Source organism: Rhinopithecus roxellana, chromosome 15 (genome assembly GCF_007565055.1).
Source record: "Rhinopithecus roxellana isolate Shanxi Qingling chromosome 15, ASM756505v1, whole genome shotgun sequence".
NCBI lineage: Eukaryota > Metazoa > Chordata > Mammalia > Primates > Cercopithecidae > Rhinopithecus > Rhinopithecus roxellana.
The window spans coordinates 85963881-85986976 of record NC_044563.1 but is presented as its reverse complement, the minus strand read 5'-3'; the positions used below and the strand labels follow the sequence as shown (position 1 = coordinate 85986976).

General features: G+C 44.8%; 1 protein-coding gene across 1 annotated transcript; it reads right to left on the bottom strand.

Moving 5' to 3' along the window:
• Window positions 1-13287: 13287 nt before the first annotated feature.
• On the bottom strand, window positions 13288-18668 carry CNGA4 (cyclic nucleotide gated channel subunit alpha 4). Its single transcript, XM_010383508.2, has 6 exons — window positions 18495-18668; window positions 18279-18380; window positions 17975-18081; window positions 17053-17698; window positions 15980-16329; window positions 13288-13818 (listed from the first exon to the last, which is right to left on the bottom strand). The coding sequence occupies exons 1-6, from the start codon at window positions 18554-18556 to the stop codon at window positions 13358-13360; spliced, it is 1728 nt and encodes a 575-aa protein (XP_010381810.1). The 5' UTR covers window positions 18557-18668; the 3' UTR covers window positions 13288-13357.
• Between the last annotated feature and the right edge of the window lie 4428 nt (window positions 18669-23096).

Genomic DNA, 23096 nt, shown 5'->3' with positions numbered 1-23096 from the left:
CAGTTTATGCCTGAGATGTCATCAACTGCCCCCCTTGCCTTCCTCCTGGTACTGCCTGTCTTGCCCATCAGAGAGCCTGGACCAGAGGAGCTTGATTTCCTATTTATTCAACTCCAGCGCAGGTGAGGCCTCAGATAACCTGCTCAAGTTTTCCCACATTGGATGGCAGTACGATGAGGAGGGAAGGGAGCAAAGGATGTAAGGGAGAGGGGAGTGAAAATAGAAGTAGATGAACATTCACTTATTTAGCAAACTATGCCAGTTCTAGGGGTGTGCACTAGTTGTCCAATATAGTTTGCCCCTACTCTAGTGGGGTTTTTCCCAAGTAAGCCAATGATTGTAATATATGGTAGTTAAGTGCACCCATCGGGATGTACATATCAGAAATGTAGGAATTATTATTGATGCCTTACTCCCCTATGATCCTTCACCCCTGTGCTAGATGCTGTGATGCAAAGCCCAGAACTCTCTTCAAAAATGAAGGATTTATTTTCCAGTTGCGGAGAGTGCTGCTAAAAGACGGCCCTCAGCTGTCAGAACCCTTCAGGAGTTGCCTAAGCAGAAGAAACCCAGCTCATCCAAGGTTATGCTCCCTTTCTTGGGCATTCTATATCCAATGACCAATCAGCGCAGGGGTATAAAGGTTTAGTCCCCTCAACCCAGTGGTGGACAACTCTGAAAGATGCTCACATCCCCAGAGCTCTTCATAGGGTTGACTGAGGTCTTTGCTGGGTCTGAATTACTGCTCAGCTTCTCCTTTTGCCCAATCCTATTTTCATCCTCTCTCTTGCACAGGTGTTAACTCCAAGAGTACTCCTTAGTAAACATCCCCCACAGTAATCTTTGTTTGAGCGTCTGCTTCCTGGGGAGCATAACTACATCATTCCCATATTGAATCAATCACAAATTCCTGTTCATTTTAGCTACTGAGTGTTCCTTAAATCTGTCTGCTTATATGTCCACTGATATTACCCTACTCTTGAACCACACTCCTAGCTTCCTAAGTGAGCCACCATATTTTACTGATGCCTCTTTACATCTATCCTTCACCTTTGGCCCATGTACTATGCTTAGAATACAAATCTGACTACCCCACTCTTTTGACCTTTGCTTTTGGGATAGGGAAAACATTTTAACAGAATCTAGAAACATATGTGGCCTGGCTCCCATTTACCTCTCTAGCCACATTATTTCAAATCACTATGAGTCACTGATTCTTTTTTTCTCCACTGTAGACACACTGGCTTTTTTTGGTCACTTCCTCTTTTTTCTCTTATTTTTCTTTTTCTTTTTGTCTTCTTTATTTTTGCTATATGTCCTCCAGTTGCATAGCTTTTCCATATGCTCTCTGGAAGCTGCTTCTTTCCTTCCTTACCTAATTAACACTTACTCATCCATCCGATCTCAGCTCGAGCTACAATTCTTCAGGGATATTTCCCCTGGCTTCCTCTCTTTGGGTAGGCAGAATTAGAAGATGACCCCCAATGACTCTCACCCTTATATAATCTTTTGTGTGTGGATGGACCTGTGCATATGACAAGATACTACTTCCACAATTACGTTATATGGCAAAAGGGATTTTGCAGATGGAGTTAATTCTACTAATCAGTTGATCTCAAGATAGAGAGATTATCTGGCTAGTCCTAACCAACTCACATGAGTCCTTTAAAAGCCAAGGGTTATTTTTTTCTGGCTAGTAGCAGAAGAGGAAATCAAAGAGATTAGAAGAGTGAGAAGAATTCAACACACTGTTGATAGCTTGAAGACAGATAATGGGCAAGGAATGCAGGTGGCTGTTTTCTGGCTTGAGGGTGAAGGAGGGCACAGGGCAAGTCCTGAGAGTGGCCTCTGGTTGACAGCAGTCTCTAGCTGACAGCCAGCAAAAGAACAGAGACTTGAATCTTCCCCTGAGTCTGTAGAAGAGAATTCAGTCTGGCTGAAACCTTGATTTTTGATACCCTGAGCAGAGAACCCAGCCACACTGTGTAGACCTCTGGCCAATAGATCTCTGAGCTAATAAATAGGTGTTGTTTTTAGCCACTACATTCATGGTAATTTATTACAACAGCAATAGACAAATTATACACCTTTTATCTAATGAGGCAGCAAATGCAGATTCTTGCAAGCCATGCAAGGAAGAACTGGGAGCATTGGAAATTTGTTAAGATTTAGAAAGATTTGGAAAGATTGCAGTGGAGCTAATGTGGAGAGCAACTTAAAAGGTGGGACCAATTGGGAGTCCATGACAGTAATTTGGGTGAGAGATGGTAGTGGCTTAACCTAAAGTCATGGACGTAGTGGAAAAGATTGATCTAAGACCTATTTAGGAGGTAGAAACAGAATTTAAAGATAATTTGCATGTGGAGGGTGAGAAAGAAGGATAAGATAAAAAATGAATAAGGTTTTGGTAACTCAATATAAACTATTTGATGATCACCTACTATGTTCAAGGCACATTACCTTTAAGCACATTTAATCCTCATGAAGAACCATGAATTTAGGTCCAATATTGTTGATCAATATTTTAGATGAAAAAACTGTGGCTTAGAGAGAGTTTAGGTAACTTGCCCAAAGCCAGAAAGCTACTAAGTGAAAGAGCCAGAATTCAAAGTCTGGGATTTTGGAAATCAGAATTCAGTTGTTCATACTGTGCTGCTTAGAATGAGTAGATGTCTTACCAGATTTCTCTGATTACCTTCTTTCTCTCATTTTACACAATATTGTTTTCAAATTTTCTTGTCTCATAAAATCTCTAATTTCTTCACGCGCGCGCACACACACACACACACACACACAGCATTATTCACTCTCAACCTAGACTCCAACTTCATAGAGAAAATAGTAACTAGCAGAGAGAAACTCCCACCATTAAATCTGTTCTGTTTTGGACATATTAAGTTTCAGATGTCTGTTAGATATCTAAGTAGAATTCCATTAGGAAGCTAAATATACAGATTGTATAGGAAGTAATACAAACCACAGAATTAGAGTGTGTAGAATAAGAACAAGTGAAGTATCAAGTCAGACTTTTAGAGGTCATTATTGAAAGACTGGATAGAGAAAGATGAGCCTGCAAAAGACATCAAGAAGGAGTAGACAGAGGGACAGGAGGAAACCCAGAGAGTGAAGCATCATAAAAGCTAAAAGAGAAGAGGTGCAAAAAGAAACTGGTGACTCATTCAAATGCTGCTCCTGGGTAAGCAAAATGAGGAATGAGAAAAGTGGTCCAAAATTAGTGACCTGGAGATCTTTGGCAACCTTAGAAAGAGCCATTTTAGTGAGGTTGTTGAGGCAGAAGGCAGGGTAGGTGTCCTGAAAACTGAATGTGATGGGAGGAAGGGGAGTAAATGACTTTAGCCAAGTTTTTAAGAAATGTAGTTATTAAGGAAAGGGGATAGAGCTGCAGGAGGATGTCAAATGAAAGATTTTGTTTTTTTTAAGATGGGAGGACTTAAACTAACTTTCTTTCTCTCTTTTTCTCTCCTTCTTTCTCTTTCATTTTTGTTTTCTTTTGGCAGATGGAATTACTCCAATATATAAAAAGACTGAAGATACAGGAGAGAGAGAATGGTTATTAATAATGCAAGGTTCCTGAGGAGTCAGGGATGTATGCAATCCAGAGTGGAAGTGGAGGATCCTAGCTTTTGATTGCAGTAGAGACTCAACTGTAAGAGGAAATTAGTAGAAGATGATTATAGATGAAAATAAGCTATAGATAAAATAAGCCAACAAAATAACAGCTACATTTCCTAGACCTTTTCACAGCTAAGTGCAAAAAATGCACATTATGACTAGGTAGTATCTGTAGGAAGAAGTGATATGTGCAGCTTCCAAATCAAGGCCTTAAAGGAGAAAAATGGACCTTCTCTTCCTCTTTGCCCCTATGGGACGGCAATAGGAATGTAAATAGGAAAGCAAGCCACCTTCAATCATGCAGTAAGGGTAACATATTAGGGATGGCAGAGTGACAAAATCGAAGGAGTCTGGGTCTCCTATACTCTCAAACCATTTTATCATCGCTGGTTCTTCTGCATGAAAAAGAAACTACAGTCTTAAGTTCTTACAATTTTTTTCTCTACTGTCATGGCAACCTAACCTGCATCTTAACAAGACAGTTGTTTGTAGGTTTGGTAGGGAGCTGCTGTCTGATAGTTTTTATTTTTGCTGTGAAGTTGGAGATGTGTTTATCAGAGAGTGGTGTGTGTGTGCGTGCGTGCGCGCGTTTGTGCATACGTGTGTGTGATGAAAATTTTTAGTAGTCAAGATGGTTTTAGAAAACAATATATAATGGGAGAAGGGAAAGGAGACCTGAGGAATGTAGTGCGATAATAGGAAAATACTGAGGGCTCACTTAAGGGTTGATGACTACGAATTTCTAGTGGGATCAACTTCTCAGCAGAGCTCGGCTGGTTGGACGCAAGCAAGGAGAATGTTCATGGTTCAGTTCATCCAAAGTTGGAATTTTACCAGATGAACGCAATGGCAAAATAAAGGGACAAGTGTGAAATAATGAGTCATAAAATCTCAGCTGGACATGGAGAAGAGAAAATTTTATTCCAAGGGTCTGGCTCCTGCCCTTGTTACTGCATTTGGAGATAGGGCCTTTAAAGAGGTGATTAAAGTTAAATAAGGTTATAAGGGTGGGGCTAGAACTGTTGTCATTACAAGATGGGGAAGAGACACCAAATATCTTCCCATCCACCATTTCCCTCGTCCCCTCCCACCCCTTCACCCTACAAGCCACACAGAGGAAAGACCAAGTGAGGATCCTGTCTGCAGGTGGCCCTCACCAGAAATTGAATGTGTTGGTACCTTGATCTGGGTTTTCTAGGCTCTAGAACTGTGAGAAAATAATTTCTGTTGTTTAAGCCATCTAGTCTATGGTGTCTTGTTTTGGCAGCCTGAGCTGACTAATACATGCCCCTTTCTCCAACAGTTTCTCAGACTTCTCGCCACACTACTGTCATTACTTACTTTCTATCTTTTCTTTACTCTCACACCCAAACACTGGCTCTAGCTGGATGGTCGTACTTGGCTTGAGGAGCCTCAAATATCTTATATTTTCCTTGTGGATGCCATGTTTTCATTATCTTTGTATCTTGCTCATATTCTCCCCTCTAAGTTAACGCAGATGGGTATGGAAGGTGAGGGCTAGGAGATGGCATGTGTAGATTGATTTCAAGATGTTTTGTAAAAGGGAAAATAAAAAACAAGAAATAGCTATAGTGAAGAAGGGAGGGGAAACAGAGGATGGAGGGAAAGGAATGAAAATGCAGTGCTAAAAGGGTAGAACTCATTTCTCGAAATCATGAACTTACATCTATACTTCCTTTGCTAGAGATAAGTCAGTATTTTGGAGAGAATGGGATATCTCAGGGCAGGAAAATAGGGATGCTTTAGATCAGAGTAAGGAGGGAATTGCAAAGCCAATATGGGCAAAGCCATATGAAAGAGACTTGGACCCTTGTCCAGGAACAAGTCAGAAAACTAAGAGGTCAAGGAAGCACATGCAAGAGGTCCTGAAGTAGGCTTGGGCTCAGTCCTGAGAGACTCTGTCTTTCTAACTCAAGCCTTGACCTGCCAAGGTTGTTCGTTATTTGGTTCTAGTTTTGGTTTTAGTTTTTTAGAGGGGGATTTTGGGCCACCTAGCTTGACTCTTGTAGCTAGAACAATTTACTTTCCCTTTTGGGAAGTCTCAATCTCCCATGGTACTGCCCCATTGGCCCAAATGTGGGCACATGATCCTTCTTTGAATATTCTATATCATAACTGAGATAAGAGGGGAACATTTAAATAAAACTTCAGTAAATATTCATGGGAAACAACCAAAGAGAGCAGAACATAGTGCCTCATGCACAGTGCCAGATAAGCTGCTTTTTAAGGTACTGCTTATTCTAGGTAGCTTGCAGGGTCCACAAAATATCAGTGCTTTTAACCAGGAAACTCAGTGTTTACATTCCCAGTAGTGTGAGGGTCATGTAATAGGCTCTGCCTCCAGCACTCCTGGTTCTGACGCACACACGTGCAGCTAGGTTCTGGTGCTAGGAGAGAAATCAGCTATAGTCCAGTCCTTGGGGTGCCCAGCTTGCCCTTTTCCCCATTGGCTCAGCCCCTCCCTCTGTGTCTGATTAGGCCACCTTCTCCTCACATCTTTCAAGGCCTTCTGTTCTCTGCATTTCTATGATGTACAAACTTTCTTCTGTGCTGAGCTCCTGCCCACACATTCCCTGCCCATGCAGGAGGCCCTTCTCTTGGGATGATTAAACAGAGGGAGCCAGCTGAGAAGGCAGATGGGCTACAGCCAGAGCAGGCAGGGCTATTGAGCAGACAAAAGAAACAAGGACAAGGATTGGCCTTTCAGATGCTTGGGGCTTGTGTTGGGGAAGAGCAGAGGCACCCATTCAGGGGCTGACTCTGGCTGGATACTTGACTTCAGATGTAGACCCTCACGGGTAGGCCAAGAAAGGCCTAGATCTTCCAGGTCAGGGCCTCACTCAAAAGTTAAAAGAGCTAACAGAAGATTATTCTGAGAGAAGGCTTCCATGAACGCATACAAGCTAAGAGCCTCTGGGGCCCTGTCTGTTGGACATACTGATGAAGAAAAGGCTGAGGACAACAGGCCAAGGTATGGGAACTGAAAAGGTGAAGACAGACACAGAGAGGGTTCATGTGAGCTAGTGGTGAGAAGCACAAAGAATTTTCAATCTGTGGGGAGGGCAGTCTGAATGTTCCCAGTCATTCATTCAGTGGTGCTGCCTGCGACAGGGCTGCTTTAGGCTCTGATTAGTACATCCTCTTCAGTAACATCTCTCAGCAATACCACTGGTATATTTCAGTCATTGTGACAAAAGCTTAAACAAGAGCAGTTGAGATCATAATTCCCCAACATTGTTGCCTGTCCCTAAGATTCCATTTCTCCCTGAGAAATTCTCCAAGCTTTTCAAGGCATTGCAATCCTAAAATCTGGGAGGGAGCTGGAAGGAAGCAAGGAAGAAGTGCCTTCTGCTCTCTGCTGGCCAGACCTGGTATTGCCTGCGCAACCTGGAGGCCCTGCCAGAGGCCTGAAACAAATAGAGCAGGACAACCTGTGCCCAGGGCCCTCAAAGACACAATAACTGCTAGAGGGACACGAGTAATAGTCATAACTACTGTTAATTATTATGAAATTATCACCTTCTAGGCACTAGTAGGCAGTTTACATTCATTATCTTGTTTAGATTTTTAAATCTTCAGCATTTCTCTAAACAACCCTGAAAGATTTTGAGGAAGAGGCTGAGAATCCCCCAGCTAGGAAGTGATGTTTCAGAACTAAAATACAAGTCTGGTTGGCATGCTGTTTTCTATTAGGCCAGCCTAACATTTGCCCTACTTGGGTCATGGCTCTGATCCCAGCTCTAACCCAGCTTGACCACATCCTCTGATCCTAGCCTCAAACCAAACTCCAGCTTAGCCCAAACTAGAATCCTCTCACCCTGCCTCCTGCTTCTAGCTCCTAGTGTTTGCACCAGGAGTAAACACTCCACTGGATTGAAAGGCCTCTTTCCTTAGGAATCTGATTTCCTCCCAAGCTTGATACTTTATTTCCATCTGTCTTATGAGGCTAGCAGCCAAACCCCAAGAAAGAAAGGGTAGGGTGTGGTGGGTCCAAGGAAGATTCTGTGGGAGAGTAGCTAACTGGGAACACCAAGGAGGAGTCTACATCCCAAATCTTAGCCAGACTGGGGTTTCCTAAGGGTCATGACCCAAGGAAAGAAGTAAGTGAGGCCCTAGGTCCTGTAGGAGGGAACAGAGCTAAGCCTGAAGCACTGGGGCTCTCAGAAGGAAGGTCCTAGAACAGTCTTGACACCTCTATAGAAATCTAGCAGTGACTCTCCAACTCCTGCCCTCCTCTCACAGCTGTATTTTGTTCAGACCCTGCAGCTGGAATTGGGAGCTCTTATCCAGAGTAGCTGATGGTCCTTTATCTTTGCTGGCAGGCAGCCTTGCCAGTGACTCACAAGCTTTCCCTGGCACAGCTGGCTTCTTCCCCCTGGTTACTGAAGTTACTACCCCTGACAGTCATTCTCAAGCAGGGAAGAGCTCGCTTGGCCCTGGCCTCAAATCAGGTGATTCCTTTCCTTATTTTGCTAAAAGAAACAATATGACAGACCTGGGCTTCATTCCTTGTGACTTAGGGACCCTGTGATATTAGGCAAGTTATCTAATCCCAGAATCTTGCTTTCCTCATTTCAAAATGGGATAACAATGACATCTTTCTCATATAGTTGTAAGGATTGAGACAATGCACTTAACCCAGGATCTGGCATAAAGAAACTTCTCAATAAATCAGATCTAATATCTTTAGTGGCTCTGTGGGCTTCAGATTCCTGATCTGGAAAGATGAGCATCATCATCATCATCACAGTATTAATATAATAATTTAAATTTCCTCACACTGTTTTAAGAACCAAATCAGGTAATACGTGTAGAGCAGTTTGTGAATTATTCCACAGTAGTGTGTAAAAAATTAGACATTAGGTTTTCTAAATCAGATAATTCTCATCTAAACTTTTAAATACTTACTTTATGAAAGATTATCTATCTATCTATCTATCTACCTACCTATCATTTAATTTCAGTAGTTTTGGGGGTACAAGCAGTTTTTGGTTACATGGTTAAGTTCTTTAGTGGTGATTTCTGAGATTTTAGTGCACTCGTCACCTGAGCAGTGTACACTGTACCCGATATATAGTCTTTTATCCCTTACCCTCTCCCAACCTTCCCCTTGAGTCCCCAAAGTTGATTATATCACTTTTATGCATCTTCATAGTTTAGCTTCCACTTGTGAGAACATGCAATATTTAGTTTTCTATTCCTGAGTTACTTCATTTAGAATAATGGTCTTCAGCTCCATCCAAGCTGCCAAAGACATTATTTCATTCCTTTTTATGGCTGAGTAGTCTTCCATGGTGTATACATACCACATTTTCTTTCTTTCTCTCTCTCTCTTTTTTTTTTTTTTTTTTTTTTGACAGAGTCTCCCTCTGTCGCCCAGGCCGGAGTGCAGTGGCGTGATCTTGGCTCACTGCAACCTCCACCTCCCAGGTTCAAGCTATTCTCTTGCCTCAGCCTCCCGAGCATCTTGGATTACAGTTGTGCCACCACGCCCAGATATTTTTTTTTATTTTTAGTAGAGATGGGGTTTCACCATGTTGGCCAAGTTGGTCTCACACTCCTGGTCTCAAGTAATCTGTCCACCTCCACCTCCCAAAGAGTTGGGATTACAGCCGTAAGCCACCGTGCCTGGCCTTACATACCACATTTTATTTATCCACTTGGTTGATGGGCATCTAGGTCGGTTCCATATCTTTGCAATTGTGAATTGTGCTGCTACAAACATGTGTGTGCATGTGTCTTTTTCATATAATGACTTATTTTCCTTTAGGTAGATACCCAGTAGTGAGATTGCTGGATCAAATGATAGTTCTACTTTCAGTTCTTTAAGGAATCTTCATACTGTTTTCACTATATGGGAGATTTAATCTCAGTTGTGGTTTGGGCTTTCTTCCCACTCTCTTTCCCAATTTAGGGCCTTACAAAAGTCTCTGGGGCTTTTATGTTGAACAGAACATCTGGTGCAGGGCCTCTGGTCTTTGGAGCATGCTGATAATGCTGGTATGTGCCTTGTTCAAGGCTGCACACTTCTAGGGGGTGCTGCTCTGAGTCTCCAGTACCTGTTCTGGTATAGTGATCATTCTCCAGTTCTTTCCAAAGACTCAACTCTTAGTGTTGCCTATTTTGGGCCCTCATAGAAAATAGAGTCTAGGTTGCTTTTTTCCTTAGAAATCCTGTGGTAGAATTCTGACTTCTATTATTTTGCCCTCTGATGTTATTCCCAGGATTATGGCAAAACGGACATTGAGGATGTAATTAAGTTAGTTAATAATCAGTTGATCTTAAAATACGGAGATTATTCTGGATTATTTAGGTGAACCTACTCTAATCAGATGAACCCTAAAAAGGAGAGATCTTTCTCAGCCTGGTAGTAGAAGGGGGAAATGAGAGATTTGAAGATTTGAGGAAGATTTAATATGCCTTGGTTGACTTCAAGATGAAGGGGCCATGTGTCAAGGAATCAGAGATCTTTGTCCTACAGTCAGTGGAATTCTGCTAACAACTTGAATGAACTTGGAGGCAGATTCTTTCCTACAGTCTCCAGGTAATAGCCTAGTCCAACTGAAACCTTGATTTCAGCGTTGGGAGGCCCCGAACAGAGGTCTAGTTGACTGACACTGTGCTTGTATTTCTAACTTACAGAACTATGAGAATAAATGGGTGCTGTTTTAAGCTGCTAAATTTGTGGTAATATGTTATAACAGCAAAAAAAAAAAAAAAAAAAAAAAAAAAAAAAAAAAAAAAAACACACACACACACACACACACAAAACAAACAAAAAAAACCCCACAACAAAACAAAACAACAACAACACCAAAAATACTCTCAAGAATCTCATTCCTTTCCCTTATCTTAGGGAATCTCCCCTCCGCAGAAGAAACTTCTGCTTCTTAAACTCTTCTTAAGCTCTCACAGACAATTGGGTACAATTTACCTGTAACTACATCATTTGTGAAATCCTAGGAGCCCTATTTTTCAAAAACAAAATCTTGGCTGAGCGTGGTGGCCCACACCTCTAATCCCAGCACTTTGAGAAGCAGAGTCAGGCAGATCTCTTGAGTCCAGGAGTTTGAGACCAGCCTGGGCAACATGGAAAAACCCTATCTCTGCAAAAAATACAAAAATTAATCAGGCGTGCACACCTGTGGTCCCAGCCACTTGGGAGGCTGTCGTGGGAGGATTGCTTGAGTCAGGGAGGTAGAGGTTGCAATGAGCCAAGATGGCACCACTGCACTACAGCCTGAGCAACAGAGTGAGACCTATCTCAAAAACAAAACAAAACAAAGAAAACCCCAAGACCCCCACAAAATCTCTGGCAAAAAGTTTCTGTTAATTTCTGTTTCTGATCCTGTAATTCAAAAGCTTTAACTTTTAAGGGACAAAGATTTAGGTCCTTTCTTATGATGGGAGGAGGGATAAAATCAACAAAATCCAAATGAAAATTTTAATAAAATTTTTGGCTACATTTATAAGTGTATAGCCTAGTGCTTAATACACATTAGTTAATATTCTTTGGACTAAAAGAATTTATTTTATTTCTTGGTTATTCCAGGAACTTAAAATTGTGTTCACTTCTGTACATCCTGACCTAATTCTACTCAGCCTGTCCCAAATTGTCCAAATATTGTCTTCAACAGGGTGAAAAAACCAATTCCACAACTAGAGGACCTCAGAAAGCAACTGATGCTATTCAAGGTGTCTTATGATACGGTGGCTCCACCATGAAGATTCTGATCTCCTCATCCTGGAATAGCAGAGGCAGAGCAAAATGGATAGCTGGCCCTTTGAGAGTTTTGTTTCTGCCACCATAAAATGCCAGATAACCAGTTATCACCCTGCTAGTGCTATAGACCAGAATTAGATGGCGTGGCAGAGGCCAACTGTTCTGAGAGAGCCTTCAGTGGGGACAGGTGTGCACATTGTAATATGTCAGTGAAAAACTTGTTCTCAACTCCTTAAATCCATCAGATGCCACCCAAATGGCCTTTACGATGTACCCATCCATTCTAGTTCAAGATGATAGGAGGGCAGAGATGACAGAAAAACATCTCAAGAAATTGACACACATCTTCCTCCAATATTTATCCTCTGTCTGCTTCAACTCTCTCTTCTTACCAAACATATATTTGGGTACTTATTAGGTATCAGGCACATCCCTGGGGACACAGAGATGAACAAGGAAAACCCAGTGTTGGCCTTGTGGATCTTATATTTCATGCAGAAGACATATCACAAAAAACTATATATTTTAATATATATATTTTATTTATGATTTTATTTTAATATGATTTAAAGGTGATTACCCTCATAATCTCTCCTGAGAGTACAGACATATCACTCAGTTATATCTATAGGTTAAATCCTGGATACATTTGAAACTACCACCTGGCACAGCTCAGACCTCAAGACTGGCCAGACCCTGGAGGAGCTGCAATGGTGACTCAGGGTGAATCTGGTTCAGACGTGACTTCAGACTCCTCCCCATAGACCCTATGATACCTTTCCTGCCCCAAGTACAGACCTCCTTCCAAGTATACCAGAGTTAACTCCAAAATTCCCAACACCCTCATCTCTAATTGCCTCTGACCGTAATATTCCACTGAACCTAGTCTCTACTCTCCCCTATATTTTGGAATACTGTGCAAAGAAGAAGGGCTGGATTTCCACCAGCACGAACACCAGTTCCAACAACTGTCATGGTAGGGCTGGGCCAGGTGAATGGTCCTGTTGGAACTATTCACCCTCTTTCTGTTGGGAGAATGGAACTATTCTCCTCTTGAAATCAGCCCTGAACACAGGGAAGCCCTGGATCTAGGCTCCAGGGCTGGCCAGAGGGAAGAAAAAGAAGTATCTGCTCTGGCCCATTTAACTAGATGAAACCTCTCAGAGCTTATAAATCGAGAACATATGCTCTGGTGTGGGATACAAAGGCCAGTGTGTTTGGGCACTGTTACAGCAGTGTGATGTGAAAGCCTGCTTTGCCTAGGCTGAATATTGATTCTCTATTCTTAAGGTGCCTCACCTCTGACTCTAACCCACTAGATACTACACAGTTCATGCTCATCACCTCTGAGACTCAGAATTCAGGCTTCAGACTTCAGAATTCAGACAGAATCCATCCTGGTCCACTATTGACTTTGCCTTTTCTTTCCAGCCCCATAAATGCTTAGGGAGGAGGCAAATACTTTATTGAAGTGCAACTTTCAGGGTATACTTGTGAATCGCCCATATGGGAAACATTCAAAAGACATCTTAGACCTAGAGGGCTCAGGGTGTGCTTTTGTGTTTTCACAAGTGTGTGCACACCTGTGAAGGGCATCTGTGTCTATTGGTGTATGACTGCCAGCATATATGTGTTTAGAAGGTGCATGACTGAATGTGTATATATTATGTGGGTGTAAGATACATCAGTGCTTGTGAGAAAGCATGTGTGCTGTGTGCTCTGAGAATGGAAATTCCAGAGCATTTTAGATGGAATGCACAGTCTTGGGGCCAACAGGTCTATGAGCAACTGTGTGTGTGTGTGTGTTGGTAAGTGGAGGCTGAATGTGCACTATACTACTATGTCTCTAGCTGGGCATCTACAGACCAATTTGCTCCTGTGTCTGTGATCCCACAGACAGGATGACAGAGTTGCAGCAGTTAGGCTTTACTACAACTCTGGATTCACTAGGAGGTGGGAATGCTGGGGATAGGTATGGGGTCACTCTGGACCTGGGGGTCCCTCCTGCGTGGCCCTGCCCTCTTCATCTTTGGAAGTTCCCTCCCCAGGCTCGCCCTCGTCATCAGCCCCAGCCAGGTCCTCAGGCATCGGCCACTCTCGAGTCTGCCACTCCAGCCGCTCAACGCGGTAAGCAATCTTAAGTGCGCTGGACTCCAGCTCAGCCAGGAGGCGAGCAAACTTCGTCTGTAGATCATCCAGCTGCTGGTCTAGGCCTCGTAGCCGGGACTCTGTAGCCTCCTGCAGGGCGATCTCAGCTGCCTCAGCATTCATGTCCAACTTGTTCATTTTCAGCAGGATCTCACGTCCCTTCTCTTCCATGACGGTCTGTGCCTGTGGGTACTCGCTCAGCACCTCCTGCAGGTCCTCCTTGCTCAGACAGAATAGGTCTGAATAACCTATGCTCTTGATGTTGGCTGTGCGGCGGTTCCCAGACATGTTCCCTGTGGCCCATGGGCAGATGGAGGATAGTTAGCAGGAGGGTGAGGAGGTGGCATTTCACTCCTGAACCAGGGCCTTCACCTCCATATTTGTGCTTCTGAGCCTCTCCTTCTGCCTCATTAATTTTTTCATTTAGTAAAATACTGGGGACCAGGCTCTGTGCTGGGTGGGTATCAGTGACCTGCCTCAAATAATTCACAGTCTAGAGGAGATACACTTACACTGGAATAGTTACATAACAGTATGACTGGTGCAGTGCAGACATATTCATCAGGTGTTGTGGGAAGGCAGGCAAAGAACCCCTACCAAACTATAAGGCAAGGAATTTAGGGAAGTCTGGAGGAAGGGATGTCCTAAGATATAATTTGAATATTTGTCCCAGCCCAAATCTCATGTGAAATGTAATCCCCAATGTTGGAGGTGGGACCTGGTGGGAGGTGATTGGATTATGGGGGCAGATCCTTCATGGCTTGATGCTATCCTTGAGATAGTGAGTCACGAGATGTGGTTGTTTTGGTTGGTTGGTTGGCACCTCCACCAACCCTTGCTCCTGCTCTCACCATGTGACATGCCTCCTCCCCCTTTGCCTTCTGCCACAATTATAAGCTTCCTGAAGCCTCCCTAGAAACTGAGCAAATGTCAGCACCATGCTTCCTGCATGGTAAATCCTGTAGAACTGTGAGTCAATTAAACCTCTTTTCTTTATAAATTATCTAGTTTCAGATATTTCTTTATAGAAATGCAAGAACAGTCTAATACACCTGAACTGAGTAGGAAGTAACTAGGGGGAGGAGGACAAGTCGGGGTAGGGCAATCTAGCCAGAGGGAGGAGCAGGAACAGAGGGAAGTGGGTAGAAAAGAGTCAGTTGGATGCATAAAATAGTAAGCAGCTCAGAGTGGGAGAAGTGCAGAGTGTGGGGAGAGTAGAGAGAGGGGACATCTAGGTCACGCTGGGTCTCATAAGCCATGACATGAAGTTCAGGCCTTATGCTGAGGGCAGTAGGAAACTATTGAAATATTTTAAACAGGGAGCTGTGTGATATCCTCTGCAGTTTAGAAAGATGTTGGTGGAGAATGGGTGGGGAGATAGGTGAGGCTGAATATTGCAAAGTCTTAGAGCTAGAAGGACCTTGGACAAGGGAAAGGGAGCTACTATTTGTTGAACACTTGCTGTATGCCAAGCATTGCACTGGATGTCTCACTCACATAGCTCATTTATTCTCACAAGTAACTCTTTGGGTTTTTATTATTATCCTCATTGGATAGGTGATTAAACTGAGGCCTAAATAGGGAAATGACTTATCCAAAGTCAAACAGACAGCATCTTACCACATACAGGATGTGGAGCCTGAGGGGATCATTGGAGGACAGATGTGAGGTTTTCAGAATCCCTGAGGGCAGAATTCTTATGCTGAGAGAGCCAGAGCACATCCAGCCTCTCAGTCTGTGACAGTGTGCTCACCCCATTTGTAGGATTTCCTGCTTGCACGACCTCATGCCTAATACCTGTGATTAGGCATAACAATTCCTACTGCACAGGGCTGATGAGAGGAAGAAGTAAGCCAGTAGGTAGTACCTGGCTTGGCCTAGAGGTGATGGTCAGTAAATGGGAACTTCTCTTCTACATTTCTCTTTCCACTTGTCTGTAAAAAGGTTGTTCTTTCCACTCATCCCACATGTGTATACCTGTGAAACCTTGGGCAAATTACCCAACTTCACTGAGTTTGATTTCCTTATCTTCAAAATTGGGATAAGAATAGTACTTATCTTATAGAACTGTTGCAGGAATTTAATGAGTTAATATCATGTGAAACACTTAGAACAGGGCATGCAGTAAGCAGGTAATAAATATTAGCTATTATTATTATTATTATCTCTATCACTGTTCACTAGTCTATTGGTGGTTCAGGTGAATATCCACAGAGCAAGTCTACTCTCTCTTCCATGAACCCACTCTATTCACTGGTCTTGGCTCAGCTTCTCAGGGAATGGATCCTCCATGTGTTGTTTTTCTCTTGAGCCCTCTAGTGACTCAGAGAAGGGCGAGGTTTCCTCAATCAGAAGTTTAGGCCTGAAGTACTATCTGGTCCCAGCACTGGGCTCTGCTGTTCCCCTCTCCCCCCACCCTGTCCTTGTCCCTGGAACCAATACTGGGATACCCACCTTTGATGTTGATGATGCTGATCTCCCCAAAGTAGAGCCCTGCACCGAGCACAGCATACTGTGTGATACCATCATCTGCCACCACGGCCAGTTGACCCTCTCGGATGATGTACATCTCTCGGCCAATGTCCCCTTTGCGGCATACATACTCACCTGGTGAGTAGGTCTGGGGCTGCAGCTTCAGCACCAGCTCCTCCAGCAGGCTGGCCTCACAGTTCTGAAAGATCTGCACCTGGCTCAGAGTAGACAGGTGCACAGACACAGCCACTTCTGCCCGCAGCCGCTCAGGCAAGTGCTGTAAGATGGCTATTTCATTGGTTATCTTCTTGTTGATCTGCAGGTGCTGATACCTGAGAGTAAGGACAGTGCCATTTCCTTACCAGCCCTTTATGTGTCTGCCTCCACCCCTTCCATCAGGGCTCAGCTCAGCTCCAGCCAAGAATCTCACCATACTGAGATCTAACAGGGGTCGTGGGAGTACCTGACAGTTGGATCATCTGTTTTCCAGGGCATAGACACCTCTACCACTTTGCATAACCCTTCACCTCCTCCTGTCAGGCTCTACCCTACTCACCAATCAGTGATGTATTGTTCCACCCCTACCCTTAGCTACCTCAGCCACCAAGGTCCCCCTCCTCTCTGGAGACCCTCTGCTCTCCTTCCCCAACTTTGTGACACTTCCTTTTGTTCAGTCCACAGTATGGATCACCATAGGTAGTCAATGATCTTGTTGCTGACCATTCTCAGGGGGATTGCCCTGCTTCACCCACTCCTTCCAGAGCCTTCTGAGCCCTACCAGGCAGTGGCAGTTCCCATTCCATGGTCTCCATATTATCCTTTTTTGGGTATGAGCTCCTCTCCCTTTCAGTCTCTTACCCACCCCCTCCCCCAAGTCCTGATTCCCTCAGTTGAAAGAAGTTTCCTCTTTCCAAGCCCCACCCAGCAAACCCACTGCTGAATGCTACATTTTGATTACCTTGCCTGGCTCACCAGGCACTAAGTACCCAGTCACCTCCCTCAGGTTCCATCACGTACACTGGTCCCTGTCCTGGTCTGGAACCCCACCTTCTCACCAGTCAATAACTCGCCGCTCCAGCTTGCGGTTGACGTGCTGCAGCTTCATGTACTTCTTCACCAGCCCATGATCTGGGTAGAAAGCTGCATCTGCAGTGTTCATGTTGTAGATGACAGAACTCATGCTACCCATGATGGTGGCGAAACCCATGACGGCCAGCAGGAAGTCGCCCACCATGAAGAGGTACTCCTCCTCCCGTGCTGGCGGCGGTGTATCGCCCACCGTAGTCAGGATTAGCGTGGAGAAGTAAAAGCTGTATAGGTACTGGCGCCGCAGGCGCTCAAAGCCAGGCTGTGCGGGGTCCGGGTACACCCATGCGTCACGCCCGAAGCCCAGATACTGGGATAGGGCAAAGTATAGGCAACTGTTCCAATGGATGACGACAAAAATGTAAAGCATCAGTTTGGCAATGCGAAAGGCATTTGGGTAAGCTGTGCGGGTCTCCGTGCGGTCGAAGGCCTCGAAGAGGCGGGGCGCGCGGAGAAAGCGGTTCAGCCTCAGGGTGGGTGCATGCGGGCCCAGCCGCAGGTAGACCACGTCTGTGGGCATCAGGGAAGCCAGGTCCAACAAGAAACTCCAGGTGCGAACGTAGCGACTGGAGATCCTACCCTTGTCCACCACCAGGATGCCCTGTTCCAAGAATCCTGGGGAGAGGTGGCGGGTAGGAAGGGGACCCGCTGTAGTCAAGCTTGGACTGAGCATGAGCTGCCCAGGGCAGGCCAGGGAGACTGCCTGAAGGACAGGGTGGAGCCGGGCATAACTCTGCTCTGGGGTTTCTGGGGTGAGCACTGGGATGCTTTCAGGCCTAGAGGCACGCCAAGGTGCTAGCATGGCGGGGGGTGCCTTTCTTGTTACTTCTTAAGTGGCTATCTTTAGGAAGGGAAGGTGGAACAAAGGGTCATTCCTAGAAGCTCACTGACCTGTGTGGAAGCGCACCACAATGTCTAGTAGGTACAGCAGGTCACTCGTGTAGTCCAGCACCAACCAAGCCACCAGATAACCGTGCTGCAAGTCGGGGAAGCAGGCTCTGCAGGGTTAAGCATGATTGGATTAAGGGCACCCTCTGTGTGTGAGGCGTCTCCCTAAGGCCTTCAACCCTCTGTCTCAGGCCCTCCCATGGGAGTTGCTGCTCCTCCCTGCCCCACCAAGGGTCTGTCCTTCTCCTTGGCCTCTCTTTAGTCCTCTTTTTGGCTTCCAGCCCCTCCCTTAGCACCCCTGCCACACCTGCATACGAGGATGATGAGGTTATACATGACTGGGAAGACCATTGTGTTCAGCCACCAGTAGTAGTAATCCCCAGATGGGTTCAGGACAGGCAGCGACTTCCTGTAAGAAGGAAAGTCTTGCTTCATTTATTCACCAGGTATTCAAAGCTGTAGTTGTGACTGGGGTACTAAGAGGAATGAGGAGAGATCCCCACAAGGGACCAGGACTTCTCACCTGGTCTTGGATGGGGCTGGGGGACTGGACTCTGTTGTCTTCACTTTGGTGTCCTGGCTCATAGTTCTGTAGTCTGGTGCTGGGGTGTGAGATGCCCACACCCTCTCTGCCTGTAGGGGCCTTCGGGAGTTGGGGGCTAGTGCCTGACTGCCTGAAGGAGGCTGCCCTTGGGCTCCTGCTGTGACTTCTTTGTCTTTGAGGCTCTTAGCAACACAGCCAGAGCTAGCGCTACTGAAGGGGTGGAGACGGTCTAGCTCTAGCACTCTGCCTGCCCAGCTAAACACCTCTAATAAGATCCCTGGAGAAGGTGGGGGTGCATGCCTCAGAGGGAAGCCTGGGTCTTGTCTCTGTTTTCCTCCTCCCCTCTTTCCACAGCAACTGAGCTACATAGGTGTCCTCTGGGTCAGAAGACCTGAGTTTTAGTGTAGGATCAAACACTGTTTTATCTTTGTACATTCTCTGTTTGGGCTTCACTATTTATTTATTTAACAATTATTACTGAATGGCTCATCTATGTCAGGTGCTAAACTATTCTCCAGGGACAAAGAGATCCTCTCACACGAGAAGTGAGCTCTATTTTTGTAATCTACATCCCACCCATATCTACCTCCACCTACATCTTCCCCCATCACACCACTATCATAGATAGTGCGATGGGGCCATCCTATGGTGCTTTTGTGTTCATTTCCTTCTTGTTACTTCTAGTACCTGATCCTACCAACTATTCCATGTGTTTTATGGTCCCCAATCTTTCAACTTTCCTCTTTTTGTGAACCTGCTTAAATATCTCCTACATCAAAACAAACAAAACCCTGTAAGTTCTCCCTCAACCTGATGTTCCTTTCACTGCTATCATCTTTCTCAGTCAACAAATCAAAATCATAACACCCATAGGTAGGTGTTCTGTGTGCCAGGCCAATATTGTGCTAAGTACTAGGAATTGGAGATGAATAAGACACACTCTCACCTCTCCAGAGGCTCACAGTCTGCTAGGTGAAATAGTCAGGCCAGCAGGTAATTACACATTAGGTAATTAAACAGCAGCAGTCATTGCCAGGCTACTGATAAGTACTCTGTTAGGTGGATACACAGAAGGTTATTATAGTATCCATGAAGCGTCCCTACAGAGCCTGGGTTCTACAGGATGAATAGGAGTTGGGTACAGAGATGGGAGGGTAAAGAGCACTAGAGGCAGAGTGCACAAAGTGGGCAAATGTATAGAGATATCAAAAAGCATGGGTGACTGGGCAAACATCAATCGGCTTTTTTTAGAGGGCCTAGCGGGTAGCGGTGATAGATGAGGTTGAATGATAGACAGAGGCCAGCTCAGGAAGAGTTCTGTCAGCCATGTTATAAAGCTTGGATTTTACCTAATGGCAATAGAAAACCTGTGAAGAGTTTTGCACAGTTCAGTGATAAAATCAGGTTTGTGTTTTTGGAGTGTTTCTTAGAAGAAAAACCTGTGGTCCCCAATTAATTTTTGTAAAACTCTCTTTTCCCATGGCTTCTTAATTTCTTTTTGAAAAGTATTACGCTTGTTAAAATAAAAAGACAGTATTCAAAATAATGCAACAAAATGAATAAAATCCTTTGTGATGCCATAATGTCTTGGTATTCTATTTATTTCTTTTTAGTGTCTTTCATAAGCTCCTCTGTCTATTCCTTCTGATGGTGTTTTTTTTTTTTTTCTTGGATTCTGTTCTAGGCTTTCCACTTTTGCCATCCTCCTAATGCTGTCTGGTTGATGTCAGTCACCCACAGGACTTCCTTTCCCATATAGTGGCTCCCGAGAACTCTCCCTGAGCTACAGTTTTCTATATGACTAACTGGTCACTGGATGTTCCTACTTGGATATCCCGCAGTCACCTTCAACCCATTGGGTCTATAACTGAGCTCATTATCTTCCTTCACTTTTTCTTCTAGAATTCCTATCTATGCCCTTTCAGCAAAAAAACCTATGACAGCATTTATTATTATTACTGTACAACATTGTGGCAGTTAAAAAAAATGTTCACAAATTCTTCGACACCAATCCCTTGTGATAGTTTCAACCAATAGAGTATAGCAGGAGTGATGTTGTATGACTTCTAAGGCCAGATCACAAAAGGCCATGCAGCTTCCCTCTGGTTCTCTTGGAATGCTTCTTGTCTGGTAGCTCTCTCTCAGGATGTTGCCTCTTGGAACCTACCCATCATATTGTGAGAAGTTCTGTTTGACAGTTCCCCCACTGACTTCTGCTTTTTCGTTATCCCAGCCCAGGAATTAGATGTGTAACTGAAGAAGCCTCCAGACGCTTCCAGTCACCAGCCTCAAATCACCCCTAGATGTTCAAGCTTTACAGATAAGGCCCCAGATATCATGGAATAGAGACAAGCCATTCCTGTTGCATCTCGTCCAAATTCCCAGAATTTGTGCACATAGTAAAATGGCTATTGTTTTTATGACACTAAGTTTGGGTTGGTTTGTCACAGAGCATAGTAACCAGAACAAATAAACACAGAGAAAGGTGCATAATCCTTAAGTGTATAGCTTAATACATTTTCACAAAGTGAACACGCCCATATAACCAAGCACCCAGGTCAAGAAACAGAACATCACCAGTGCCTCAGGAGCCCCACTCTGCCCCTTTCAGTCAATGTTTTTCCAAGAATAATCACTACCTGAATTCTAATACCACAGTTTAGTTTTACCTGTTTTTGAATTTATGTAAATTAAGCATTAGTTTTTGATTCTTCCTCTTATTTTCCTCTTCTATCCACCCAATCATCAAACCATGGTGATCTGCCTTCTAGAAGTCCACATGTCCACTTCTCTGCATTTTTGCTACTCTAGTTTGGGCCTTATCAGCTTGTTTGGTCTTTTGCAAAGTCCCCCTCACTATCAATCTATGTTTAAAATTCTTTATAGCTATCATCCCAAAAATAAAATCTAAATTCCTTAAATGGTTTATAAAGTTCTCCAGTCCATGTCTTCAGCCTCATCTCACAATGTTTCCTCACATGTTCCCTAGGCTCCAGACACACTGTACTGACTGCAGTTCTTATAGCACCTCCCACATGCTGTCCATTCTTCCTTTCTCTGGTATATGTTGATCCTTTGGTCTGAAACTTCGATTTCTTTTTAAATACTTTTTATTTGAACTAATTTTAGGCTTACAGAAAAGTTGCAAAAATAATGCAGGGTTCTTATAAATTCCTTATCCATGTTCCCCTAACGTTATGATCTTATATAACTATAGCACAATGAAAAAAACCAGGTATTTAACATTGGCAAAATACTTTTTTTTTTTTGAGACGGAGTCTCACCTTGTCGCCCAGGCTGGAATGCAGTGGTGCCATATCGGCTCACTGCAACCTCCGCCTCCCAGGTTCAAGCGATTCTCCTGCCCCAGCCTCCCAAGTAGCTGGGATTACAGGCGCGCGCCACTACGCCCAGCTAATTTTTGTATTTTCAGTAGAGACGGGGTTTCACTATGTTGGTCAGGCTGGTCTGGAACTCTTGATCTCGTGATCCGCCAGCCTCGGCCTCCCAAAGTGCTGGGATTACAGGCGTGAGCCACCGCGCCCAGCCGGTAAAATACTTTTAAAACTACATACTTTATCTGAAACTTCTATTTTTCTATTTTAGTTTATCTTACTCTTGCTTGTTTCCCAAGACTCGGCTTAGACACCATCTCCTCCTGGAAGTCTTCCCTAAGCTCCTTCACCATACCTTCCTCTCATCCTCTATACATGCAAATCGTGCTAAGTGCTGCTTCTAGATGGCACCCGTAGTAATGCACTTATTACACTACGTTGCAATTCTCTGAGGTCCCGGAGAGCAGAGACCGGTTCTAATTGATCTGGAATCCAGCTGGGCATGCATGTACTTATTCCGTGTTCCTTGACTAAGTGCTCAAGGGGTCACGGAGCAGCACAGCACAAAGGTGTTGGGGGAGCCAGGGGCAGTCATGGCTGGGGTACTAAAGTAGAGACCAGGCTATGCACGACGATGGAGCAAAATGAACTAGAGTGCCCGCAGTCAGCCCTCTCCAGGCCTCCGCTTTTCCGCAGGCCCGGCCCACCTACTGATTCCTCCTGTCTTTTCGTGATAGCCACGCCCCTCACACCCACTCTTCCACTAGGAAAGGGAAAGGGAAAGGGAAGGAAAAAATGATTATTGAGGAAGCGTCGCCCGGAATCCGTGGCCCCACCCCTGCTCGTCTTTCTTCCGGCTCCGTCTCTCTCAAGCCCCGCCCTTCTGATCTTTCCCTGCCTGTAAAAGTCGCGTCTCTCCTTAGGTCCCTCCTTCTGCCCTCTGGTTCGACCTTTCCTTCCCGGGCTCCGCCTCCGCTCTGCGGGCCTCCACCTTCCCTGAGGCCTTCCCCTATGACACGCCGGAGTCCCTCTGAGGGGCGGGATTTACGTACGAAGGGGCGGAACCAAGAGGAGAGGCGGTGCTCCTCCCTCGGATAGCCGTCGGCGATCCCGCCCCTGCGTTCAGCCGTTGCCAGGAAACAAGCGACCTTGCTCGGGTTTGGTCGGGCTCAGCCAATGAGCTGGCACGCCATTGCCCAGTCGTGCGTCCCCGGGCGGTTACGTGTGGTGCGCGGGGGCGCGGACT

What these genes read in the sequence shown, in the direction of transcription:
- CNGA4 (XM_010383508.2), bottom strand. Translation starts at nt 18,556, where the DNA reads ATGAGCCAGGACACCAAAGTGAAGACAACAGAGTCCAGTCCCCCAGCC. An exon ending in CCAGCCCCATCCAAGACCAG is followed by an intron (nt 18,381 to 18,494) that starts GTGAGAAGTCCT and finishes TCCTTCTTACAG; the next exon opens with GAAGTCGCTGCCTGTCCTGA. An exon ending in TGTGGTGCGCTTCCACACAG is followed by an intron (nt 17,699 to 17,974) that starts GTCAGTGAGCTT and finishes ACCTCTCCCCAG; the next exon opens with GATTCTTGGAACAGGGCATC.